The following is a 25,039-nucleotide window of genomic DNA, read 5'->3' as shown; positions in this document are numbered from 1 at the left end:
TAGCAACCGTCACGCATTGTTAACGTCAAATTTTTTTACATGGTTACATATATATTTTTTTCATTTCTTTTGAGTGATATTTTTTTTCTGTCATATAATTTTTTTTCTAAATTTTTTTCACTCTTGTATATACAGTGAACTCGTTAAGTTCAAGTGAGACTCGATCAGTTGCTATTTAGATATTTTTTTTTCACTCAGTAATTTGAGGTGTAATCAGTGTGTCAAGAAGGCGGAAACAATATTCATGAAATTTTTTGATAGAAGTTTTAAAAAAAAAAATTGTTAAAAAAAAATTTTTTCATGTAATTGGATCTCAAGGGAAAAATAAAAAAAATCATATACACTATTCTGAAATTTTTTTTTTTTTATTTATAATTTTGTTTTATTAAATAAATAAAAAAAAAAAATTATTAAGTATTGAATATTAATAATAAATACTTGTTAATTTTTTATAGATTTTTATTTTTTTTTTGCATATTTATAATTGAGAAAAAAATATTTCTACTATTTTTTTTTGGTTTGCATTTACATGTGTAATTTAACAAGCAACATTTTTGCATAATAAATATATTTTTTTAAAATATATATACATAAATAAAATAAAAATAAACAAAGAATCATCATTGCCCACCCACCAAAGTGTTTTTTATACTACCATTTATAATTTTTTTTAAATAACAATTTTTTTTTGTTGCACACGCGCTACCCAGAGGCTGCTTATGGCATGTAATCTGGCTCTTTATGCTAATCATCAACCCTTCCGCAGCTGCATTTAAAAAAAAATACATTAAAAAAAAATCATATAATCTATTGTCACGTGCCGGATATTTTTTATTTCGAGTTTGAGATCACTGAGATCTATCTCACTCATACTTCTATGATCGTTTTTTATTTATTATTATTTTTTTTTTTTTGTTTTTTTATTCTTCATTTGCTCTGGGTTACATTTTACAGGCTTTTTTTATTTTCCTGGGTGAGACAAAAAAAAAAAAACATACAAACAAATGTCGTGAAAAAAAATGGGGTGAAGAATTTAGAAATGAATGGTTTAGAATTTTTATTTAAACAAAAGTAATTTATATTAATGAAGATACATGAATGTAGAAATAATTAATTTATTTTTCAAGAAAATTATTCATTTATTTATTTAATTTTATGTGTATTATCATTTATTCGTAATACAGTTTTGTAATTTTTTTTAAATTGATATAGTAATAGTCGTTTGTCGAAATATTTTATTATCATTTTCAATGTCTCCATACATTTTATTATTCTTAATAAATAATTTAATAAAAATTTTCAAGAAATAGTGAACAAAATTCATACAATGTTAACTAAATTACTGGTAGGCTAATTAAAGCACTGATCGTCTGAAAAATTTTCGTGGCGAAAAATTCATTTTACTTTGCTGTCTGCTGACAACTCAGTTCTTTGAATTTGAATATTTTCTTCATTAAAAATTCATTAATAACATCATACATTCATTTTTTGTCCCTCTAAAAATTTTCATCGTTCGTATATTTATATTTTTATATACTCACTAGGTTCATTGATTTTATTTTTGTGCTGTAGCTTTTGCTGCAAGAAAAATTAAAATTATCCTTAAAATTAAAAATCACAAGTCGTTTATTAATTAAATTACATCGAAATAAAATTGTTCTTTATGTTCCATTGATAAATATATATATTCTTAAAATACATCTAGACTCTAATGTAAATTCTGATTTATATTTCTCTCTGCTATAAATTATTTTCCATCTTACTTTATAAACACTCGCAAAATTATGAAAAGGGCAAGCTCTACTCGCGATAGAAAAAAAAAAACCATCCTCCCCTCATAAATCAAGTAAAAGGGTTGTCCATAACCCTTTCAACTCTTTCAACATGCGCAAAAAGACCCTATTTAAATTTGCAAACGTTTAATTCATAAATATCTAAGACAAAATGGTTCTTTTAAAAAAATATATCATGGCGAAGAACTTTTTTTTAAAAAAATTCAACTATTTAATATTTAAATATATTTAAATTAACATTGACAAACAGAATACTCATATATATTTTTTAACATTTTAAAATAAATTCAAATATTTAAAATTCATGAATTATAAAAAACAAGAAAATAAATGATAATAAATAAAATAGAATCGAAGAAATTTTTTTTTTCTTATACATATACACGTAGATTTAAAAAAAAAAATTCAAGAAAATTTATTTTATTTTCTTTTCCCTTGTACTTAATACTTGAAGACGAAGTATCTCGGCGTAGTTAGCAGGGCGTGTCTCCAGTTCTTTGAATTAAACATTGTGCCCGCTTCAATCAGCCTTTGGAGGTCCTTTTTCCCTTCCCTGTCCAACAACTTATTTTTTAACATTTTTTATTTTTTCACTCGCTTTCCATTCTCAATAAGTGCGGGAAAGCCAAAAGAAAAATATAAAAAAATATATATGTATATCTTGAAGAGGGAGTTCAAACTCTATTCGCGTTTTTTTTTTTTTTTTTAACAAAAACTACCCCTTGCAAACAGGCGACGTACTCAGATCTATTTCTTTATAAATTTGTAATCACACGCCGTGGCGTACTTTTTACTCTTCTTTTTTTTCTTTCTTTTTATTTTTTCATTTTTTTATTTTTCGTTAAATTCACCTTCCTCCATCGCCTCTCTTTGACACTATATATATTTTTTTAAAAAATAAAAAAAACTCACAAAAAGTTTACTCTTTCTTTTCGAGTTGTATTACATTTTCCAACTTTTTACTTTTTTTTTAAATTTTATTTTCAGTGTACTTGTTTTGAAAACTTGATGAAAATAGAGATATAAAATAAAAATAAATGAAAAAAAATAATAATACAAGTTTTAGAGTTGTCCATCAAATGTATTATATATATTTTTAAAAAACAAGTGTTGTTGAAATGATAGTGTAAGTATGAAAAAGATAGGCCTAAGGCAAATGAAAAAAATACATCAGCATTTATTTTTTGTGTCCCAGGTGTTATTTTCGCGTATTTTTTTTATTTTTGGGGTTGTGAATGTTTACATTCGCGCCTGTGGCACTTTGCTTTTACGAAAATTTATTTCACCTTACGATATGAATTTTTTTAAAGCCCCAAAGTGGGAAGAGTGTTTGTGAGGATTAACTTGCTTTTGGGAAATTACAAATTTTTTATCTTCAATATTTTTCTTTATTCTTAAATAAATATTTTTACTTTAAATAATTTCAATATTTTTAAAATTTTATTATATATATAATTTTCAATTTTATATACAGATATATATTTATTTTTATTCTCTTTGAAATATACTTTTTTTCTTGTCAACATGTCAGATGATTGAAATTGGAGGGTTATAAAGAAGTTTCAAATATAAAAAACACGTGTCACCCGAGGATATCGGGGTAAGTGGTCGAGTGAATTAGCCACGAGAATGATTCGAGGTCTCTTCCAATAGTCTCAAAGGCTATTTTTTTAAAATCGATCTTGTTCTATGATCAAATTCAAACGCAGGAAAGCATCAATTTTTTTTTTTTTTTCACAAGCCAAAGTTAACAATATATGTACTTGACGAAAATGATGTTAAAGGGTGTCGGGTACAGGAGAAAAATCGGATTAAACTTTCAGTCTTTGTACTTCCATCAGCACAATCGAAAGACCCTCAAGGCAATTTTATCTTTTACTTTAAAAATAAAAAAAAAATATATTCAAGATATATATATTCATGCAAAAATATATCTTTAAAATAAGTTTTCTTTTTTTTTTTCATATATTTTCTTGAGCTTGATATATATATTTTTACGCGATAAAAGAAGTCACCCCTTGAAGAAATTTTTTCGGTCAAGTGCACCACATGAAAAAAACCAAAAATAATAAAAACTTTACACATATATTCAACGTAGATTTCTTATTTCCGTTTGTGATCTTATTTTTACCCTTCCGCTAAAGCCTGAGTTCGACCCCATCATCAAGATTTCATCATGGGCAAAAGAGAAAAAAAAAAAAAAGAGGATAAAAAGGTCTTGGAAAGGAGTAACAAACATGCAAAACAAGAGAAATAAAAAGCGACAGAGTTGAAGTAGAAAAAAACCAGGGTGAAAAAAAAAGGGAACCCTTGGGCAAAACCACCCCCAAGCTATAGTGAAAAAAAAAAAAGAGCGCCCGTACCGTAACGATTTTTTTTTCGTCAGTATATATCCCCTCTTGGCATCTACCATCATCCCACCCCTTCAACCCCATCACGACGCACACTAATTACGTTTTTAAGCGAAATTACTTGTGCGACCACCCGGGCCCATCATTTCTACTTTTTTTTTTTTTTTTTTTATTATTTTTTTTTCGAGTGGGGAACAACCAAAGTGAGAGAGGATTCCAAAGAGCTCCAAGAACCCATCAAGAAGAAAACTTCTTTGCTAGAATGATATACCGCGTGATGGGGGTGATTTTTTTTTTTTTTTTTTTATTTTTTTAACCCGAGAAATACTCACCACCACCCTTGTGATAAAGTTTTTTATTTTTTAACATTTTTAAATGCCTCGTTTTCTTGCTTGCTTCCCTTTTTTTTTTTTTTATTTTATTTTTATTTTTATTTCAGACAACACGAACACATAGCACTGATTACAAAATGTTAAATAGCATTGTCACCAATCCTCGTTATTCATATTAAATTTAAAACTCGACATTTTAACTTTCATTTAAATTTGCCTTCTTAATGAGAATTTTCTTTCACAGCAAGTTATAATTTTATTCCCGATTTTTTAATTATCAAAATGATTTATTTTAAACAATAAAAAATATACATGTATTCAAAAAAAAAATTTTTTTTTTTTTTATTTATATACATTAGGGAGAAGTAGAAATGAAAAATAAAAAAAAAAAGAGTTTTGAATATATGCGGTATTGATTTAAAAAAGGGTAGGAAAAAAAAGGTCCATGCAAATTTGAATATATGTAGACCACATAGGCAGAAGGCTTTTTTTTCATTCTCATATATATGAAATGAAAAAATAAATAAAAAAAAATAAGGGTCCCCGGAAATATTCCTAGACCCGTCGTCAACCCTTCCTAATTCTCTTTCCAGCTATTTTTTTATTTTTTTTTCTTTTTCGATCGAAGAGTTACGCGCATCTCATGAATAATTTTGGTAAATTTTTTTTTTTACTCTCGTAGTTTTTTGGGTCGATTGTAAAAGCTCGAAATTCGTGGGGGTATATATATAAGTTGTGAGTGAGCAAGATAGAATAAAAAATATGTAAAATGCAAAGGGGTGCGACTGGACCGTAGCTGTAAATCCCTGTAGATAAAAAAAAATACGTTCGTTCGTTTTTTTTTCTCTATCTTTTGCATTTATAGGTAGCTTGAGGAGAGAAAATATATATATAAAAACAACAACCCCACAGTCGACAGTGACTCACCCACGAGCACCCAGCCTTTTTTTTTTTAACCCCTCGCTCGCGGATCCGCGTGTATTTTTTTTCTATCTCATTGAGGGTGCCTAGAGATTCTGAATCCTTTACTCGTGTGTGTATGTTCTATCGATGAAAAAAAAAAATAAATTTAAAACGAACGAAAAAAAAGGGTTCAGTAACCACCCTTCACCCACAGACTTTTTTTCCATCTCTACCACCCTCGATCTAACAAAAAAAAAACTTAATTTCGATCTTCGTTCGTGCATTCATTTTTCATTCTCTGACTTCCCTGTCTCGTGTATCAAAATAAAAAAATATATATTCCCTTATGGTATTTTTTTTTTTTTTTAAAACATGATTGATGAAAATTTTTCGATATTTTTCAATTGACCAATAATTTTTTTTCTACCTTTTAAAGGGTTTATTTGTTTACTCGATGTTTAATTTTTTATCAATTTTTTTTAGTATAGAAAAAAAAGAAAAATTGTTTTTATTTAAAAATATTATTTTCATTGAATAAAAGTAGAGATAAATTAAATAAAAAAAATTTGATGTTATAATGGCTAAGTGAAGGTATAAAAGGAACAAAAAGTTTGGATACTACTTGAGTAAAAAGTCAAGTATACTTGATTTTTTTTTTTTTAATTTTTTTCAATTGACATTCGATATGAATTCTTTGACTAATGAAATATACTATAAGCTAGCCACTTGTAACTTTTGATAATTTTTACTTTCATCTTGGGGTTCAATTGAAGATTTCAATAATTTCTACATAAAAGTATCAAAATATATAATTTTTCTTTCAATTTAACAAGTAGAAAAAAAAATTAAATGTGAAAACAAAAATAAATTGATAAATTTATATAATTTATTTTTACGTAATTTAAAAATTAATTTTCGTTAAAACTATAGCGTACTTTAATAGTTTATCTGTAGAAAATTAATTTAGTTTTTCTCATTGGTATCAGCTGAGTTGCAAGGGGGGTGGATTAAGCCCCTCAATGATTCTTTCGACCGTCTTATCTATATATAAAAACGACGCGTTGCGCCATGGCACTTTCAATCGGCTATATATACATAACAGACTAAAAGAGAATAAAAGAAGGAAGAAAATTTTGTTGCCCGTACAAAGGCGGTGAAATAAAAGGGGAAAAATATAAGATGAAGAAGAAAAAGAAGGGTGGTAGTGGGTTGTTGCGAGAGAGACTCGCCCTCACTTTGTGTTCGCTCTCAGAGTTTTACGTTTTTTTTTTTTTTTCTTACAGCCACCCTTCGACCTTATATATATATCTCTGTGTAAAATTTCTCTTTTTTTTGTGTATAGGTATAGAGGGAAAAAAAGTATCTTGCGTAATTAAGCAAGACGAAGGAGTAATGCTGCCGGTCGGCCATATTGGCACAAGTCTTATTTCGTTGCTTTAGTCGCGCTTTGCATATCTAATAGGATACCATCAGGGGTTATTTTTTTTTTTTTTTTTATATTACAGTTACACCCATCTTGCTTCTATACTTAAAAAAAAATATATAAATATAATTATGATGTTTTTTTATTTAGCATATATTTAAAAATAAAAATACTTGGTTTTTTTTTTTCAAATTAATTTCAATATTAATAATTTTTAAGTTAATTAAAATTTATTAATATAATGGTTGGATTTTTTTTTTAACTTCAAGACAGATTTATATTTTTATACTTTATTTAAATTTAATTTATATCATTTCGATTTGGAGAAAGAAAGCTTGTATAGTTTTGTTGAAAATTAAATTTTAGTTTAATCGTGTCTCATGCTAAATTAATTATGACAGATATATATTTGGATTGATGTGCACTCATCCAGCAGTTGCATCAGTTATATCATGATTATTTCAATTTCTAAAAATAAAAATATATGCTTATTTGATTATCATATTGAATGAGTTAATTAAAATTAAATATAACTCGGATTTGACTGTCATGCTGTTAAGTAGAATTGATTTAATTATCATTTATAATTATACAATGTAGATATGTAATTTATATATTAACCCAGTTTATCATTTTTTATTTAAATAATTTATTTTAAACATCAGACTTAAGCTATTATTTTTTATTGATTTTATACGTCTGACAAAAACAAGTTTTTTCTACTTGACAAAGAAAATTGTTTATTGAAAGTTGATGTTGTTTTTAAATTCATCAGCTGAATTTTGTATATATAATCTAATTATTTCATCTTTTTTATATTATTCAAACTTGTTTTTGCTACTAAACCTGCACCTGGATAAATTTTTTTTAGTAAATATTTTTTGAGACTATTTTTTTCAAGTAGAAAAAACGTATTTACGTCAGACAAGATAAATTATAATAATTTTAATAAATACTCTATGGTATTTATCAATGAAAAAATTATTTTTTTTTGTACTGATCTTATCTTAGCTTGAATTTTTAAGTCGATCTGATGTCGAATGTTCAAATTTCATTATCAAAAATATTTTTTTATTTATTTTCATTTCAATTTTATAATTTTTTTTAAAATTATTGTTACAGATGACAAAAATTACAACGAAACAATCCAGAATTTCCATCATCATCATCAACTGCAATAATGGTGAGTTTAGAAATTTTTTTGTTAATTAAATAAACAATTGTTTAAAGAATTTTTTGTAAAATTTTCAAGTCATTTAAACTATATAGCATTGAGTTAAACATCTAGCTCGTTAATTATTTTCATCGTGAAAAATTTAGTCATCCACTTATATCGATTAGATTAAACTTGCCTTCAACATTTTAATTTTAATTTCTATTCTACAGTTAATATATCTGTCCCTTTCCAAATTCATGAATCCAAAGTAATTTATTATCAAAAAAATACCAATAAATTATTTTCCCCACACATATATATAAATTTATATTTGAATTAGCTTGTTGGGATTTTCTCGTCACACTTTTTTATTTAAACAGCATAAATGTCTCATGTGTGCGATGTACATGTATATAGTAATACAAAATAATCGCGCAAAGTGTCTCAAAATAAGCGCGCGATTCGCGTCCATTGTGGTCGTTGTCCTGACAATAGGGTTTCAACATAATAGATATTTTATCGCTTATGGAATGACTGTAACCATTTTCATGATTTACATAATACTACCCAGGACATACGTATACATTTATTTTTCATACATCATTTTATATCCATGCAGAAAATATCTCATTGTCGACTAGACTTGGTAGATTTTCTTTGTCACATTTATTCAATATTCCACTACTATTACAAATGCAAATTGTTTTTTCAAAATTCTCCCTTATACAAATGACGTTTAATAAATTTTTATTACACATTATTTTAACTCAATATGTTTTTTAAATAACACCATATTATTATTGTTATTTCATATACAAAATTCATTTGATTTTTATTATTTTTTTATTTGCCCCTTTTACTGGTGTGCACATTCAAGTGCGACCTTGAACTTGATCAAAAGCATTGAAAACAAAAACTACGGGGGTTCAAACTATTCAATCGCGAATTGCAATCGATATCAGTGATTTTTTATTTTTTTATTTTCATGTTTACATGTACTAAAAAAATAAATAAAGATCGTTTAATAATTTTTTTATTTTTTACACTATTTAAATATTATATATTTTGATGTGTATATATTTTTTTTTAAATTGGTTAATGATAGGGTTAAAAATAAAATTACAATTTTTATTTGTATAAATAATTTGATAGTTTAAAAAAAATAAATAAAGGGTTGACAGATGAATTATTTATTAATGTTTGATTTAAATTGACTTGTTATTTTTTAAAAATAATATATTTAAAAAATAGGTTTTTTTTTGTTTTGGTAATTTTTATTATTTATAGTGTATTGATTAATTTTATTGAGGGGTTGTTTTAGATTTCTAGGAATATATATAATGTAAAAAAAAAAAAAAAAAATTACTGTACGATATAATAATGTGATGCACCGGAAGTACTGGGCGTATAATTCATAGACTTTTTGATCGTGTCTCAACTTTACCCCACTACTAAATTATCCACTTTTCCAACGTGTTATTAATATCAATTTTTTATATTCAATAATTTCTTCTTTTAATTTTTTTTTTTTTACTACATAAATATTAGTATATTATTACATGTTTTTTTTTTTACTTTCAAAAATATAATTTACTTTTTACATTAAGTCATCTGTCAAATTAGTCAACTACATTTTTTTTATTTTTACCATCAATCAATCAGACAGAATTTTTATTGACTCAAATATTTTCACAAATTTATTTCACCTGAATATATGTTTATATTTTTTTTTGTGGATTACCTTAAGATGAATGAGGCTGTCGTAAAAATTATGGGATAAAAAATTTTGAGGTACATTGATCATCACGCATAAATGTTATATATTCATATAAAAATAACAAAAAAAAAATTGACTTAAAACCAAATGACTCGTAACGATAAAAAATAGATCATACAATATTTTCAAAAATTATTGTGAATTTATTATTCGTATTTTTTATTTGTGTGCATAATTTAAAATATCATTTCTATTTTTTTTTCTACTCTATTGAAAACATATTTTTTTCATTTGATTTTTTATTTTTTAGTAAGAAAAATTTTGTTGGAAAATCGATGTATTTATATGGCATTTCAATTTACAATGCACAATGTTTTGGTAGGGAAATCGAAAGGGCGGAAGCCTCATAGTATAAGATATATATTCAAAAACATCCAAAAGTAATAAAAAAAAAAAAAAATAGCAGGTTGGCCTCAATAATAATTGTACGTTACCATGGTAATGCCTGTTTGTTTGGGGTTTCTTTTGGTCAATGTTTTGTATGTTCGGCAATGTGTAGAAAATGACCATGGGGCAAGTGAACGAATTTTATATATTTTTTTTTTAACTTTGAATTAGAAGGGTTGATTCAAAAGTCAAGGACATGTTCTTTTATTTTCAAGACGACCATCAAGAACCTTTACATAACTATTCTTCAAAATAAAGTTTTATTTATCATTATTATTTATTCATTCATTCATAAAAAAAAAAAAATATATTATTCACCTCAAGTAGTATATTAAAGAATTTTTTTTTACTTAATAATTTCAACTTCACTGAATATTAAAAATAATTTTGAAGTATATTCATTTAAAACACCCATAAAGTTATTCAAAATATAAAAAAAAAAAATATATAAAATGCATTAAAAATAAAATCTTAAGACAAAAAAAATAGCTAAGGAAAAGTTTTTTAAAAAAAAAAAGCAAGTAAATTTTAAAAAAGTGTGTGCGGGTAATGTAGAGAGTGAAGGGAGAGGAAAAGGAATACTGAAGAGGGTAGCATCCAGGGTAGCTGGGCCATATCCCCACCCTGATGTGCCATCCACCCTAGAAAAAAGAGTTAATATTGATCCGTTTTTTTATTTGAGTCACCCCCAGGTTTTTTTCACCCTCGCTATTTTTTTTCCTTCATTCGTTTTTTTTATACTCTCTTATTTTTTTTTTATATATTCTTTTTTTTTCTTTCGTCTTCTTTTCTAACTGATGGGCCTCCAGTTGGATGAGTGCAAGTGAGATGAAATTAGTGTTTCTATAGCAACTCAACTACCCCGTCCGTTCTGGTTCTCGACGTCTCGAATCGCGGGTCCGAATCTTACGTTCTTCGTCTTATACCAAAGACAGACGTGAAAAAAAAAAGGAAAAATATGTATAAGGGATGATTGGGGTAAAATGGACCAAGGTATAACGTATACTTTATTCAAAATTTTAAAGATGATAAAAAATGAAAATCATTTATAATATTTAGATAAAATATTTAGATAATTGCCAAATAATTAAAAAATTTAATAATCAAAATTTCAAATAAATTATCAATATCGTAATATGATACAAAAAAAAATTATTTTAGATACAAAGAAATATAAAATTTTAAACTAAATATAAATCCAAGTCGTTAAATTTTTCTTGAACATATATAAATTTATGTCAAAGATATTTCATTTCATATTTTTCATGTATAATAAATGTTAAGGGGGTGGTTATACCATGTACAAGTATAAAAAAAAAAATAAGAAGGAATATTTTTTTTCTCGTTAACGAGGATAGACATCGAGTAGTCAAGCTCGATAGACCATTACCGTTCGATTCTTCTCTTCTTGTTTGTCCAGGAATTTTAATATCACCCCGGGCACAAAAATACTGATAAAAAAAAATAAAAAAAAAAAATTCTATTTCGCGATGATGTCATGATAATGAGGCAAATTGAAAGCGTCAATGTGACATTTTACTCTCTAATATATCTTTGTATATTATTTTTAACAATTTTTTATATATTATTTTCTATTCTAGTTAAAAAAAAATTGATCCGGGGAGTCAGGTTTTTTTTTAGGGGTTACCAACCCCTTTCCATCTCGTTGGTGTCGCTTCGGGTATCACAAGATATATCCTCTGTTGTATTTTTTTTTTTTTTTTTTAATACAATTTAAATTTATAATTATATTTTTTTGCCAACGATAATATATTTTTTATTTTAAATTATAAACAAAATTTATAGATTTTTTTAACGCTTGAAATAATAATTTTTAAGTAAATAATTGTATTGTCCTATTATATAATAAATTTAGCTTTTAAAAAATATTTTTTTTATCAATGATATGATCGGTCAAGGCAACGAACAATCAATCAATTTAACACCTTAGGCTTGTGACAAAATAAATTTTCAAACAACATGTACATACGCGTATAAATTATATTAATCGACACCTGCCAAAGAAAAGGTGTTATTTTTTTTGTTAAGGAAAAATATAGTTATCGTGCATGCATTAGGCGATAGATGAAAAAAAGATGAAATGATAAAATAGATACACTCTGTTGACGGAACAAAGCAGCAGGTGAAACAATGATTAAATTTATTTAAAAAAATAAAAAAGTTACTCTTTATTTAAAGCCAAGAAAAGCGACATTAGATTTTTTTTTTTTTTTTGAATATTTTAATTTACACTGTTGTGTTATTAGACGATACAATCTCACCTGGTTTTTGACTCTAATCGTATTAACACATTTTCTACAAAATGTATAATATATTCTCAATATATTTGGCTTAATAATTTACTCATTTTTAATTTTTATTTGAAAAAAGCATAAATTTTTTTCATGTTTATTATTATTCAAAGAATTAGTATAATTTTTTATTTTTTTTGCGGTTTATTTCTATTCAGAGTGTTAAGCGAGACTGATTGTTTATGCCTGGAGACATCACGAGATGATTTTAGAAATTTTTATTTTTATTTTTTTACTACTAAAACTATGGGCTATATTTATTTGCTAGTAGATTGTTGCCACCTGTCATGACAATGTAAAATAAGGCAATACCATCAGCTCGTGTCCTCGGTGATTTTTTTATTTTTAAATTTTAAAAACTGACCGAGAAGAGTATATAGGTGATCTTCAGACAATCGAATATGGTCAAAAAAAGGATTCACCATATGCTCATCCTGGTGATCCTTCGTAGAAATAGCCCCATTTATATTTGTCTATATATAATTATAATTTTTTTAAAAATAGCAAAATTTTAAGAAACATATTCACTATTCTTTTTTGTGTTTATTCTTATACTTTGCGTTAAATTAAAAAATTATTCTTTAGTTTTAAGAAAAGTATTAGTGCATTTAAACAAAAAAAAAATAATTTTTTTTTCATTGTATTTTAGAGCTGACATATTTTGTATAAGGGTCAAATCGATAAATAAAAAACAATTCGATTTAAAATAAATAAAAAAAACAACACGGATGTTTTAAATATTTTAATTTTTTTTTTAATATACCATATGTTGAAAATTGGTTGCTTCCGTAAAAAAACTTGTATATTTAAATATAGGCCCACTCGAAAAGTCAAAATTTTAAAAAAACTTTCAAAGCGCCATGGAAAAATAATAAATGTTTTATTTTCAAAAAAAAAGTGTCGGACGCCCTGCGGTGCGACTGATCGTTTGTACCAATTTTTTTTTTTCGTTTTTCATCCCCGAGCTATTTTTCATTGATAGAAAAAAAAAAAAACTACCCACGAAATAACCGGAATTTATATATTTTCACACTAGTTTAAAAAAAATTTAATTAATTATAAAATTAAAAAGTGTTAAGTCAATGATTTTACCTATGAGCACAGCAGGTTATCCCATAATTTTTAAACCCTCCTTTAACCCTCAAAGAAATCTCGTTTAAGGTTTTTTTTTTAATACAAAAAAAAATAATGAACAGAAATATTTTGCATAATAATTTTTGCATTTCATTATAATTTTACTTAATATTCTTTTGTATAAACAAAAAAGGTTTATAAATAATAATAATCTAAATGAGATGAACATATCCTCCTCTCTTTATATCGAGGTATACCTCTTGAAAATATTATACAAATAAATAAATCGCCCCATCATTCTCACTTTTGATGAAACAGCACGCGCTATTTCATATAATGCAACTCACTTTTTTACCCTCAAAAAAGGAAAAAAAAAAAATAATAAAAAAACACGATTGAAAGTGGAAATAAAAAATTGGGGGGTTATGGATTTTGAGCACACTTCTTTTCTACAAATAAATATATTAATTTTCTCTTTAAAAAAATAATATACAATTAATTTTTCTTTCAAAAAACAAATTTAGAAAAATGCTTAAAAAAAAAAGAAAAAAAACCATGATTTACTTACAAAAATATTTAAATAATATTCAAAACTAACTCGCGGTTTTTTTATTCTATTGAATTTATTTTCTTTTACATCTGTCGCGTGTATATACCCCCCTCCTTTTGCCGACATTATGGCATAATGTGTCACTGTGCCAAGTACAGTGAGATGAACCCCTCCACATTGCATTCTCGAATCATAATAAAAAAAAAAATATAGAAAAAAAATGTAATAGAAAAAAATGTATAAGAAAAAATAAAAAAAACTGTATGTTGCTGGTGGCGTTTGCGCACACTGTTTATAGCCACCCCAGCACGTGTGCCATCCTCGTGGAATATCCTAGATTTTGGAAACGAACGCGGATTGAATGACGGCAGCTGAATGCAGGTCGCCAGAGGGGAAAGTCTCTTTTCCTATATATATACTTTTTTTTTTACTCCAATATTCCCCATACACTTTTTTTTATAAATTTTTTTTTCTTCAATAATTTTTTTTCTCGGTGTTTCTTGTATTGACGATCGGTTGCCGACCTCTAGATGAGTTGTAAAAATATTTCTTAAATTCATGTGAAGGCTTAGATGTCTCTTTGGGGAATAATCCTGATGAACATCATGGAAAAATAATTTTTTTTAGGAAATCAATAAAGGATGTATTTTATAAAAATAAATATTATTTTTTGGAATTTTTTTTAAATAAATAATACACATAGATAAATTATTGAACAGTGAAATTTTAATAATAAAAATATTTTTCGATATATAGACAAGTCGTTTTTTTTTTTTTTCGATATATTTGATATACATTGATTCAAATTTTATATACGATTTTACAATTATTTTGTGTATATAGTTGAAAATGTTTTTTTTTTATTTTTTAATATCAATAATAAACCTTGGCTATTTACAAAATTGTTTTTTACTTTTTATTATTGTTATATCGTTGTAGAATTAATCTATCTTTTTGTATTTTTTTTTTTTCTTATTTATTTAATGTTATAACATCAGTCTTGTGATTGAGATATATTAGGTGTCTGGTGAGGTAGTGTCAGTTTCATATTAAGTATACAATATTTTTTTATTACTTAAATTTTATTATTTTTTTTTTTTTTCAAGTGCCTTCTGTTTTTTGTTTTACAAAAACAAATATATATACTTTTTTTAATTGAATAGTATAATTAAATACTATTTTTTAATAGATAAATTAAACGACAATTTTTTGTGATTAAGTGGTAATTTACAATTACTATATGGCAACTGATTATTATTATTTAAACAATTTTTTTTTTCAATTTTTAAACACTGTTAGTTTCGTTATATTCAAATTTGTACCTCGTACAATGTACGTTTTATTTATTTTTATTTAATTATTAATTATATCATTATTTTTTTATTTAAATTAATAATTTTATTGTACAAAATTATTATCAACTATTACACTTGATAATTGATATACACTGTTAATCCGATATTAAAAGTGAAACAGTTTTTTTTTTTTTCTCTTATCCAAATTTTTTTGTTCTTTGAGAGTACCTTGATTTAAATTGCAATCATTAAACTTACATATGATATTTTCATTTTTTTAAAAACCACAACATTGTTTTAATTTACGACATCAGAATAAAATACATAATTATTAAATTAACTTGATATTAAATCATACAAATATCTCAGTCAACTGTTGAAATGATTTTTTCATTCAATTTGAAATGTATTTTATTTAAAACCTGATTTTAACTCTTGAATATACAAATGAAAAAAGAAAAAAAAAAATTCAAACTATGATGATAATAATTGAACCGGTTTTATATATTAAAGTCAACCCGAAATCCACCCCATCAACAATGTATGTGTAAATTGACCATGCGAATTTAAACGTGCAAAAAAAAAAAAAGGACAAAAAAGAAGGTGTAAAGGGTCTTTGAATGAATTTTTTTCTTCTTTTTTTTGCAGAAGAATATCTTCAAGTGTTTCTTTCAAACCCAAAATTTTATATATTTATATTCTCAAAGAATTATAAAATTGTTGATCTGGGTTGACTATCTAATTTTTTAAAAATGATAATAATACATTTGTTGAGATGGGAATATTTATAAGTTTTAAGAAGATCGAGTCACACGTGTCGAGGGTTTATAATAATAATAAATATATAAAGAGTATATCTTGAGTTTACTCATGATATAACGAAAGTGAAAAGTGATAATATCCCAAGTCTATAACACCCCTTGAATTTTTCATTCGCGTAAGAGTATATAACGAATGAAAAATGTGTTGTTTTTTTTTTCTTTTTATTTCGTCTTTTTATGACCCATCTCTTTATCAAAAAAAATAAATAAATAATTCAAAATACTAGAAAATAGTTGAAAAGACATTCCATCGAGGATTTTTCATTTTTTTTTTTTTTGTATAAATACTTTGAATTGGATGGTATTTGTGTGTAGAAAAAATAGAAAAAATAAATAAAAAACTATATCGATCGATACGTATGTATTTAGGAAGAAAGTTAGGGGGTGGTATATGAAGACAAGGGTATAAAAATCTTGATCGAGTTCGATCGAGCGTGATAGTTTTAAAAAAATAAATAAAAAATAAAATACGTATTGGCACGGGCCATTGTCATGCCCTCGAAGATGCATCGTGTGTCTATTCAACAGGGCAAATGGGCCAAATTGTTGCTGCAATATGGTTACATTCAAAAAAAAAAAAAAAGAAAATGTAAAAAAAAAAAAAAGAAATTAATGTAAGAGGGAGTGAAACTTGAAGAAAAAGAGTGAGAGTTAAAAAAGAAGAAAAATAAAAAGGAACAAAGTAGCTAAAAGAGGGTAAACGAGAGCAATTTAGTTTTGATTTTGTGTGAGCGACATTTGCACAAGCGACCTTTCTTTTTCAAATAAATGTCTTGGAATAGTTGTTAAAAAAAAAAAAATAAAAGAATTAGACAAAAAAAAAAAAGAGACTAGTATCAATGGTCATGTAATATTGCCCCCCCTTGGTTACTGGAACAAAATTGTATCTTTTTTTTTTGCTCTAAAACATGTTTCAAGGTTTATTTTCTTTTTTGACTATTTTACAAACGTCCTCTCTCAATTCTCCCCCCTCCCCTTCACCGTAAAATTTGCATGACCAACTAGACATAAATCAGAGCACCATTCAGATCCAAAAAAAGAAAAGAAAAAAAAACCTTTTTTCTATTACGTAAAAGTAAAATTTTCTTTTAACAAAAATTATATATTTTTTTTTTCTTTATGCACAAGTATATTTCAAGAGTCATGCAGGTTTAAAAAATTTGCAAAAAATAAATTAACATTATTTTTTTTTTTGATTTTGGTTAATTTGTACATGTATTTTTTGTGTTATTTATTTTTATTTTTTTTTTCATATTCAACAATTATTTATTTTGGCATTTTACAAGGAGTTGAAAATTAAACATAATAAAAAAAAAGAAAAATTATATAAATTCAATAACAACATGTTTTTTATTTTTTTTTTTTCACAGATAGTTTGCAAAATAATTAGACTAATTTATAAATTAAAAAAACAAATAGGTAGAAATTAATGAAAAAAATAATATGCAACCATCAAGTTTTTAAACAACTTGTGTATATCAACTGCTAATTATTAAATTTTTTTAAACAATGAAAAAAAAAAAGAAAACAAAATGAAATAATGTGGCACATTTTTTAGTTGATAAATTATTTTTTAATTAATTCATTTGTCTCATTTATCTTGCATTCTACTCTGCGAATCTCGACAAAAAAAAAATTAATCAAATAATAATTTTAATAATAATAATAGTAATAATAATAATAATAAAAACACACTAACTACAACGACGAAACTTAATATAATAAACTCATTTTAATATTGTTTTTTTTTGAGGCTATTATTTACAATAAATTCCTAACTCCTCGATAAAGTAATAAACTCCGATGTAATCGGTTGTCTTTTATTTTTCTGTCGTTTTAATTTATCTTAATATTAAATTGTAATACTATTTTTATTATATTTTAATAATATATATATTTCTTTTAATCGACAACTATATATGCATTTTGTTGTGTTAAATAGTATATATATACAAACACATCCCTGAATTTTGTTTTTTTTTTTGAAACCTTGTTTGTTATTTTTTTTTATTTTCACTAAACTAAAAAATTAATATTTAAACTATTAATTTACATTAGATAAATTTAGTGAATTATTAAATACAAAACAATAATAAATAACTCTTATTATTTACAAAAGAAAAATAATAATAATAAATAAATAAAATTGTTAATACACAAAATAGGTAACATTACGTACCAATTGTCCAACTATGATTCATGATTATTGCTTTTATTAATAGCAAGTTTAATTAATTTTGTACGATAATGATGTTCATCATCATCTTCATCATCATCATCATGTAAATATGTATCACTTATTGGACTTTTTGAAATAACTGAATCACCACTACTGTGACTGTGTGATAATAATTGTTTATTCATACCAGTTGACATTGATAAATCTTCTGGTTCAGTTTGTTCTGGTATATTTATTGGTTGACTACGTTTTTGTAAATTTGTTGGTACTTTAATTGTTGTATCATTACAATTATTATTTATAATATCAATTGTTGATTTATTCATTAATTGATTTGTATAATTAACCATTGTTGGTAAATTATTTTTATCATCATCAATATCATCAATATCAACTTCATAATCATCCATATCATCACTTGCAATTGATGGTGTTTGTCTATTTAAATTATTATTATTTATATTATTATTATTATTATTATTAGCAACACATTTATGTGTTAACATATGATGTCTTCTACGAAAACGTGTATCACAATGTTCACAATGAAATGGACGTACATTTTGATGTATCAATTGATGTGCACGTAATTGATTTGAATCACTAAATCTTTGTGCACAATCAGTACAACTATATGGACGTTCACCAGTATGTACACGTTCATGACGACGTAAATTAGCAACTTGTACAAAACGACGATCACAGTGTTCACATTTATATGGTTTTTCACCAGTATGTAATCTCATATGGGTTTTCAAATGATGATCGCGTGTAAATCTAAAAACAAAATAAAACAAAAAACAAATATTAGCATCAAAATTCATCATTATTTAAATGTTTATTTAAATTGATATTTATAATTATAATTAAATTTGATTATTACCTTTTTTGACAAACTGGACAAACAAATGGTTTCTCACCAGTATGTGTACGAACATGATTTTGTAGTACATGTTTATATGCAAATGAACGATGACAAGTACTGCATGTAAATGATTTAGCTTTAACATCTCTTATTGCTTCTGGACTAACTGAATTTGGTGGACTTGGTGGTACACCCTCAACTAACATTGGTGATATTTCTGTTTTAACTTTTGGTCCACGACGTTTTGTTGTTTGTGATTTTTTTTTATCAACACTACTACTTACAATATTATTATTATTGTGATTAATATTGTTGTTGTTATTTGTACTATTATTATTGTTGTTATTATTATTATGATGATGATTTCTTGATGTATGATTATTGATATTTTTTAAACTATGAACTGGTGGTGATAATTGTCCTTGTTGCATTTGCAATGGTGGTGATGTTGCTGTTGGTGATAACCAACTGTTAAATAATGCATGTGCAGCATGTGTATATAATGCATGATTTGTTGCTGCAACATTCATTGGCATTGTTGATGGTAGTGCTGGATTAAAACCAGCAGCATACAATGACAATGTATGAGCTAATAATTGTGGTGACATTAGAGATGCTGCTGCTGCTGCTGCGTTTAATTGTGGATATATTGATTGATTGTTTAATGTTGGTGATGATGGTGGTGATGATTGATGCTTGTCTTTCTCTTGTTTCATTTCGAATTGCTGAACATCACGTAAACCTTTAAACATAAACCATAATTTATTATTAATATTGTTATTTAATTTTTTATAAATTTTGTAAATAATGTTTTAATGTTTATAAACAAGTTCGATCAACTCGCGGCTGTTTTTTTTGCCCTGTTACAAACGCCACCCATTCAACCCACTCACTGGTTGTACCACACACGTATATATGTATAGATTCACGTGAATGAACGTGATCCCCACCCTGTTATATCTAGACCCACGCGAGAGACTTTCTCGAGGCCAACGACTTTCAACGATGTGTATTTGATCCTTTTTTGTTTTTTTTTTATTCTTTTTTTGCTCTTCACTTTCTTCTTTCTTCTATTTTTTTATTTCATTTTTTCTATGTGCAGTTTTATTTTTTGTTGATAGTGCAGTTTATATACGTGTGACCTCCAATTTTTCGATCGATGTACCTTTTGATTTCGTTGGCCACGAAAAATACCAACATGCGGAAGAAAGGTCATGCGGGTACTGGGACATTTACCATTTGTTTTTTTCCATTTTTAATTATCATTATTATCATTAATAAATTTTTTCTATTGTTATATTGAACTCATTATCATTGACTTTAAAGCCGTTTGTTTTTTTTTTTTTTTAAATTTATTTATTGCTTTGCGCTCAACCGGAAAAAATAAAATTAGTGAAATATATATATTTTTTTTATTAATAATAATAATGAGTTATATCTTGTTGAAAGGGAGAGTTAAAAAAAAAAAGAGAATCAATAAAAAGAAGTCGCTTTTGATCGTCTAGGGTTTGATTTTTTTTTGTTCATTTCCTTGACGACACCCCAAACGGTTTCAGCGGATTTTCGCCGCGGCCTACAATCCGCGTTTCCCAGCAACACGGGTCTCGACACCGCCCTTATTTTTTTTTTTTTTACACCTTATTACTAATTGTTTACATGATAGTTATTAAATTTTTATTTATTTAAATATTCACTGACAAATGATGGTGTTTTTATTTAAACGTTTTCTACTCGCACAAATCTTCAACTGTTTCGATTATTATTTTCGTTTTTTTTTTTTTTTTCTTTACTGCTATTATTGAGTTTTTGTAATTTTAAATGATAAAATTATGGACTGTTTGATGAGCCGAATATTTACTAAGGAGATAGTCTCACAATCAGTTTTAAGAAAAAATTTATTATATTTTTATTTTCACAACAATGTAAACAAACGAAAAACAACCGTTCACATTCGAAAATGTTTTTTTTTTTTTTTCGTTTTTCTTTTGATGTTTTAAATATGGATAGGATTAAATGCTACATCAGTGGATTAGAGTTAATGATTGAAAACTTTGTGTTTACGAAATGAAAAGATTGATGACTAATGAGGGAAATATTTTAGGAAATTGCCGGTTATTTTATTTTTTCTATGAGTTTAAATATTTTTTGACAATTTAATAACACAGCGACAGTTTGAAAATTAATATGATTGTTTAATTAAAAATCATCATGATAATTTAAAGATAATTTAGAAAATTGTGGGGAAATTTATTTTATTTATTTGTCGGTAAACAAGTGGGAAAGGATTTTAATCATTACGCATTTATTAAGCGATTATTTTTATATAAATTATTTGTATTGGTGAATAAAATAGTATATATTTTAATTATTATAAATAATTGATAACAAAATATCAACTTTTTTCTACGTTTTAAAAATTAAAACGTAGAAATTTTTTTTATCTATTTGTTGATAAGCAATTGAGTCATCGAAATTGATTTTTAAATAAATTTTTAAATACGTTGAATATTAAAATTAACAAAAATAAAATGATATGAAAATGATATTTTTAAATTACCTGGGTTAATCTGAGTTTCATTTAGATAAGATAATGCCATTCTATGATCCGTATTTTTGAAAAATCCTCGTATATTTCACTAACCAACACAATAATTAAAACACCCTTTTTTGAATAAAAAAAATTAATTTTTTAACTATTCAAATTTAATTTTAAACACTTCCGTAGTTTGTTCTTGTTATATTAATTTTTTTTTACTGACAAATATTTTTTTTTTATCAATAAATAATCAGCTATGATTCACTTTTGCGCACTTTTTTTTTTTATCTATTAAATATCTTAAAAAAATTAAAATATTTTCTATGATAAAAAAGAAAAAAAAAAATTTTTTTTTCTTTATCCTTATCAAAATGTTGTAATTTTTTTATTTATTTTTAATATTACTAAAATTTTTAATAAAAATAATATTTAAAAATAAAATAAAAAAAAAAGTAAAACAACAACGAAATTTAACAATGTTGTTTAATGTTGAACGTTAGTTTATAAACTGAACATATTTAGTGATGAGAAGAACGATGTTCACACGGGCTGACCTAACCCAATACTAACAGAACAAGAGTTGAAACGTTGGATGTTCAAATAAAATATCCCTACTATTTTATATTGTAAGAAACATAATAACCAAGAACCCCTACTTTTTTTTAAGAACCAATAGTTTGCCAGCGCCAAGCCAACCCTCGGCGCAGCATCGCTAAAAAGAGATAGAAAAAGATTTAATAACACAGGGTGCAACAAAGAAAAGCTGAATTTTCTTTTTTTTTCCGATTATAGTAGGGTCAACCTGTTGGCCAACCAAGTGGGGGTATTAATAAAAACAATAGTAAATTTTTACTATTTTTTAAAAAACTATCTATTATCAACAAATAAAAATTTTTTTTTTAAATAAAAATTTTATCAATGACGAATTAAATTTAATTATAAAAAAAAACAAAATAATTTTTTCATAAATTAAATAATTTTTTTAATTATTATTAATAATTTTGAGAAATAATAATTATTGGATAAAAATAAAATGAATAAAGTAAAATCTGGTGAGTTTAGTAAAAAAATAATATATATGTCAGGGGGATGTTGAATTATTTGGGGTAAAAAAATGAAATATAAAAAACAGGCGAGATCAAGCTCACCTGCCCGCGAGGCGTGTGCTACGCGTGCCTTAAAAAAAAGAAAAAAAAAAAAAAAAAAACTCACGGGGTTTCCCTCTCGATTGAGATGAAAATAAAATAAAAAAAATATCATCGCTCGAGTGCTTGTACACGAGTCTGTTTATATCGTATTTTAATACACTTCTCATTGTTCTATTCTCCCTTCTCAACATGATTTTTTTTTCTCCTTTAAATATACAAAAAAAAGGAAAAATTTATATTAAAATTATGAAGTATCTTGGTTAGATAAAAACCACAAGTATATATCAACACGCGATCACAAAGAATCAACGTGTCAGCCACTCATCAGAACCCCGCTGCATTGACCGCCTGTTATCTCTTTCAAAAAAAAAAAAAATATACAACCCGAGAAAAAGAAAAGAGTTTCACTTGAAAAAATATATCCAGCAGTTTTTTACAGTATTAAAAAAGAAAAGGTTATACCTGTTTTTTACGGTAGTGAAAGTGGTATGTTTTTTTTTTATTCTTTCTTTCTCCATGGGTTTTACACAATGTAAAAGATTATTGGCAATCATTACGAGTCGTCAACCCTTGGCGCGTGTGTATTTTTTTAAAAAAAAAGTATAAAAATTTAAAAGCGTGTAAGTTGTAACCTGCCGCGTTCTATTGTTATAATTTTATTTTTAACTCTTTTTATATATACCTACCTGTGGGTAACCAATTTCTTGTGGATATATCATCCCCGAATTTTTTAAAGGGGTTGTATATAGCTGTTTTTTTTTTAACAATAATATACCTGCAACTTGGTAAAATGCATTTACAGGTATATATTTTGTAAATGATATACCTGTCATGGAAAATAAAAAGCATAAAAAACAAATCTGTTCAATCATCATTGAGCTAATCTTTTTTATTTTTTTCATTTTGCAAGTTTCGTTTTATTTTTTTTTTTACGCTTGTTTAAATTATTTTAAATGATTTAAATAAACACTTGTCATAATTATTATTTTGTTTATTATACACCACCAAGTAAAAGTTTTTTTTTTTTTTCTCTAATGTTTTCATAGTAAATTTTCATGTTTTCTCTGATTTAAAGTTTTTCTGTGAAATCTTTTCTTTTTTTCTTCTCATGTCTGTGACAATTTTCTATTATCTATGTTTTTTTTTTTTGACAATATTTAAATGTCAATTGCTTTAAAAAAAATAAATGAAAATAATTGTTTGGTCGAGGTTGTTAAATTTAAAGATTTTGTATGGATTAGTAAGGGTCGTGTTTGCAAAACTACCTCATGTTAGAAATAAAATTTTGGTCATCTGTTTTAGCCTTGAAGTGTCTTTGAATATGTCGATGTTATGGTTGAACCGTGTCGCTCTAGTTTCACCTAACATATTTGACTCAATGCTTTTTTTTTTTTTTTTTTTTTGGAATGTTAAAAACACAGTGTGCGTGTTTGGGAAAGTCAAGAAAATGTGTACAAGAGACTTCCTTTTTTTTTTGCTTTCGTTCTAGTATATATTGAGGAGTTTTAAAATTTTTATTACTAAAATAATCAGGTATAGATTCTACCTGCCTCTATAACAAAATAGACTGACGCAAAAAAAGAATTCCTTTAACCTTGTCTATTATGGCTTTTAAAGTTATACACACCATTCTGCGTAATTTTGTGACAAATTCATGCAGTTTCTCTTAAAGTTTACATGAATTTTTCTATTGTCAATAAATTTTATTACGTAATATATATATATTATTTAAATTTACAACAGTATTATATTATTTTTAAAAAACATTTACAATTTATCATGATAATTTTAACTTTGATGAGTCATTAACTCCAACTCACCTCGTATTTCAAATGACGATTTAAACACTGTCAAAATTTATCAACTAAAAAAGATTATTTTTAACTTTTAATCTTGATTGTCGATAACCATATTGGAAATTTAATTTTATTTTAAACGACGCGTAGTTTTAGGAAACAAAAAATTGATAAGAAAAAAAAATTTTTAAACTCCTTTTTTGGTGTTTTACTGCGTTGTATCTATTATTTAATTTTTATCTGTTTTTTTTTTTTTGTTAATGATATAATAGAACATATAAAAAAATGAAAATTTTTTAATAAAATGAGTAATAATAAATTGTTTTTAAATACAAAAAAAT

The 25,039-nt window shown here is 25.5% G+C and overlaps 1 protein-coding gene across 1 annotated transcript; it reads right to left on the bottom strand.

Annotated features, from left to right (window-relative positions):
• Window positions 1–18,364: 18,364 nt before the first annotated feature.
• LOC122853973 (protein krueppel-like) lies at window positions 18,365–21,917 on the bottom strand. Its single transcript, XM_044154383.1, has 3 exons — window positions 21,776–21,917; window positions 19,237–19,960; window positions 18,365–19,130 (listed from the first exon to the last, which is right to left on the bottom strand). The coding sequence occupies exons 1-3, from the start codon at window positions 21,813–21,815 to the stop codon at window positions 18,365–18,367; spliced, it is 1,530 nt and encodes a 509-aa protein (XP_044010318.1). The 5' UTR covers window positions 21,816–21,917.
• Window positions 21,918–25,039: the final 3,122 nt, after the last annotated feature.

Source organism: Aphidius gifuensis, linkage group LG4, assembly GCF_014905175.1.
Source record: "Aphidius gifuensis isolate YNYX2018 linkage group LG4, ASM1490517v1, whole genome shotgun sequence".
Lineage (NCBI taxonomy): Eukaryota > Metazoa > Arthropoda > Insecta > Hymenoptera > Braconidae > Aphidius > Aphidius gifuensis.
This window is presented reverse-complemented; position numbering and strand designations above follow the sequence as displayed.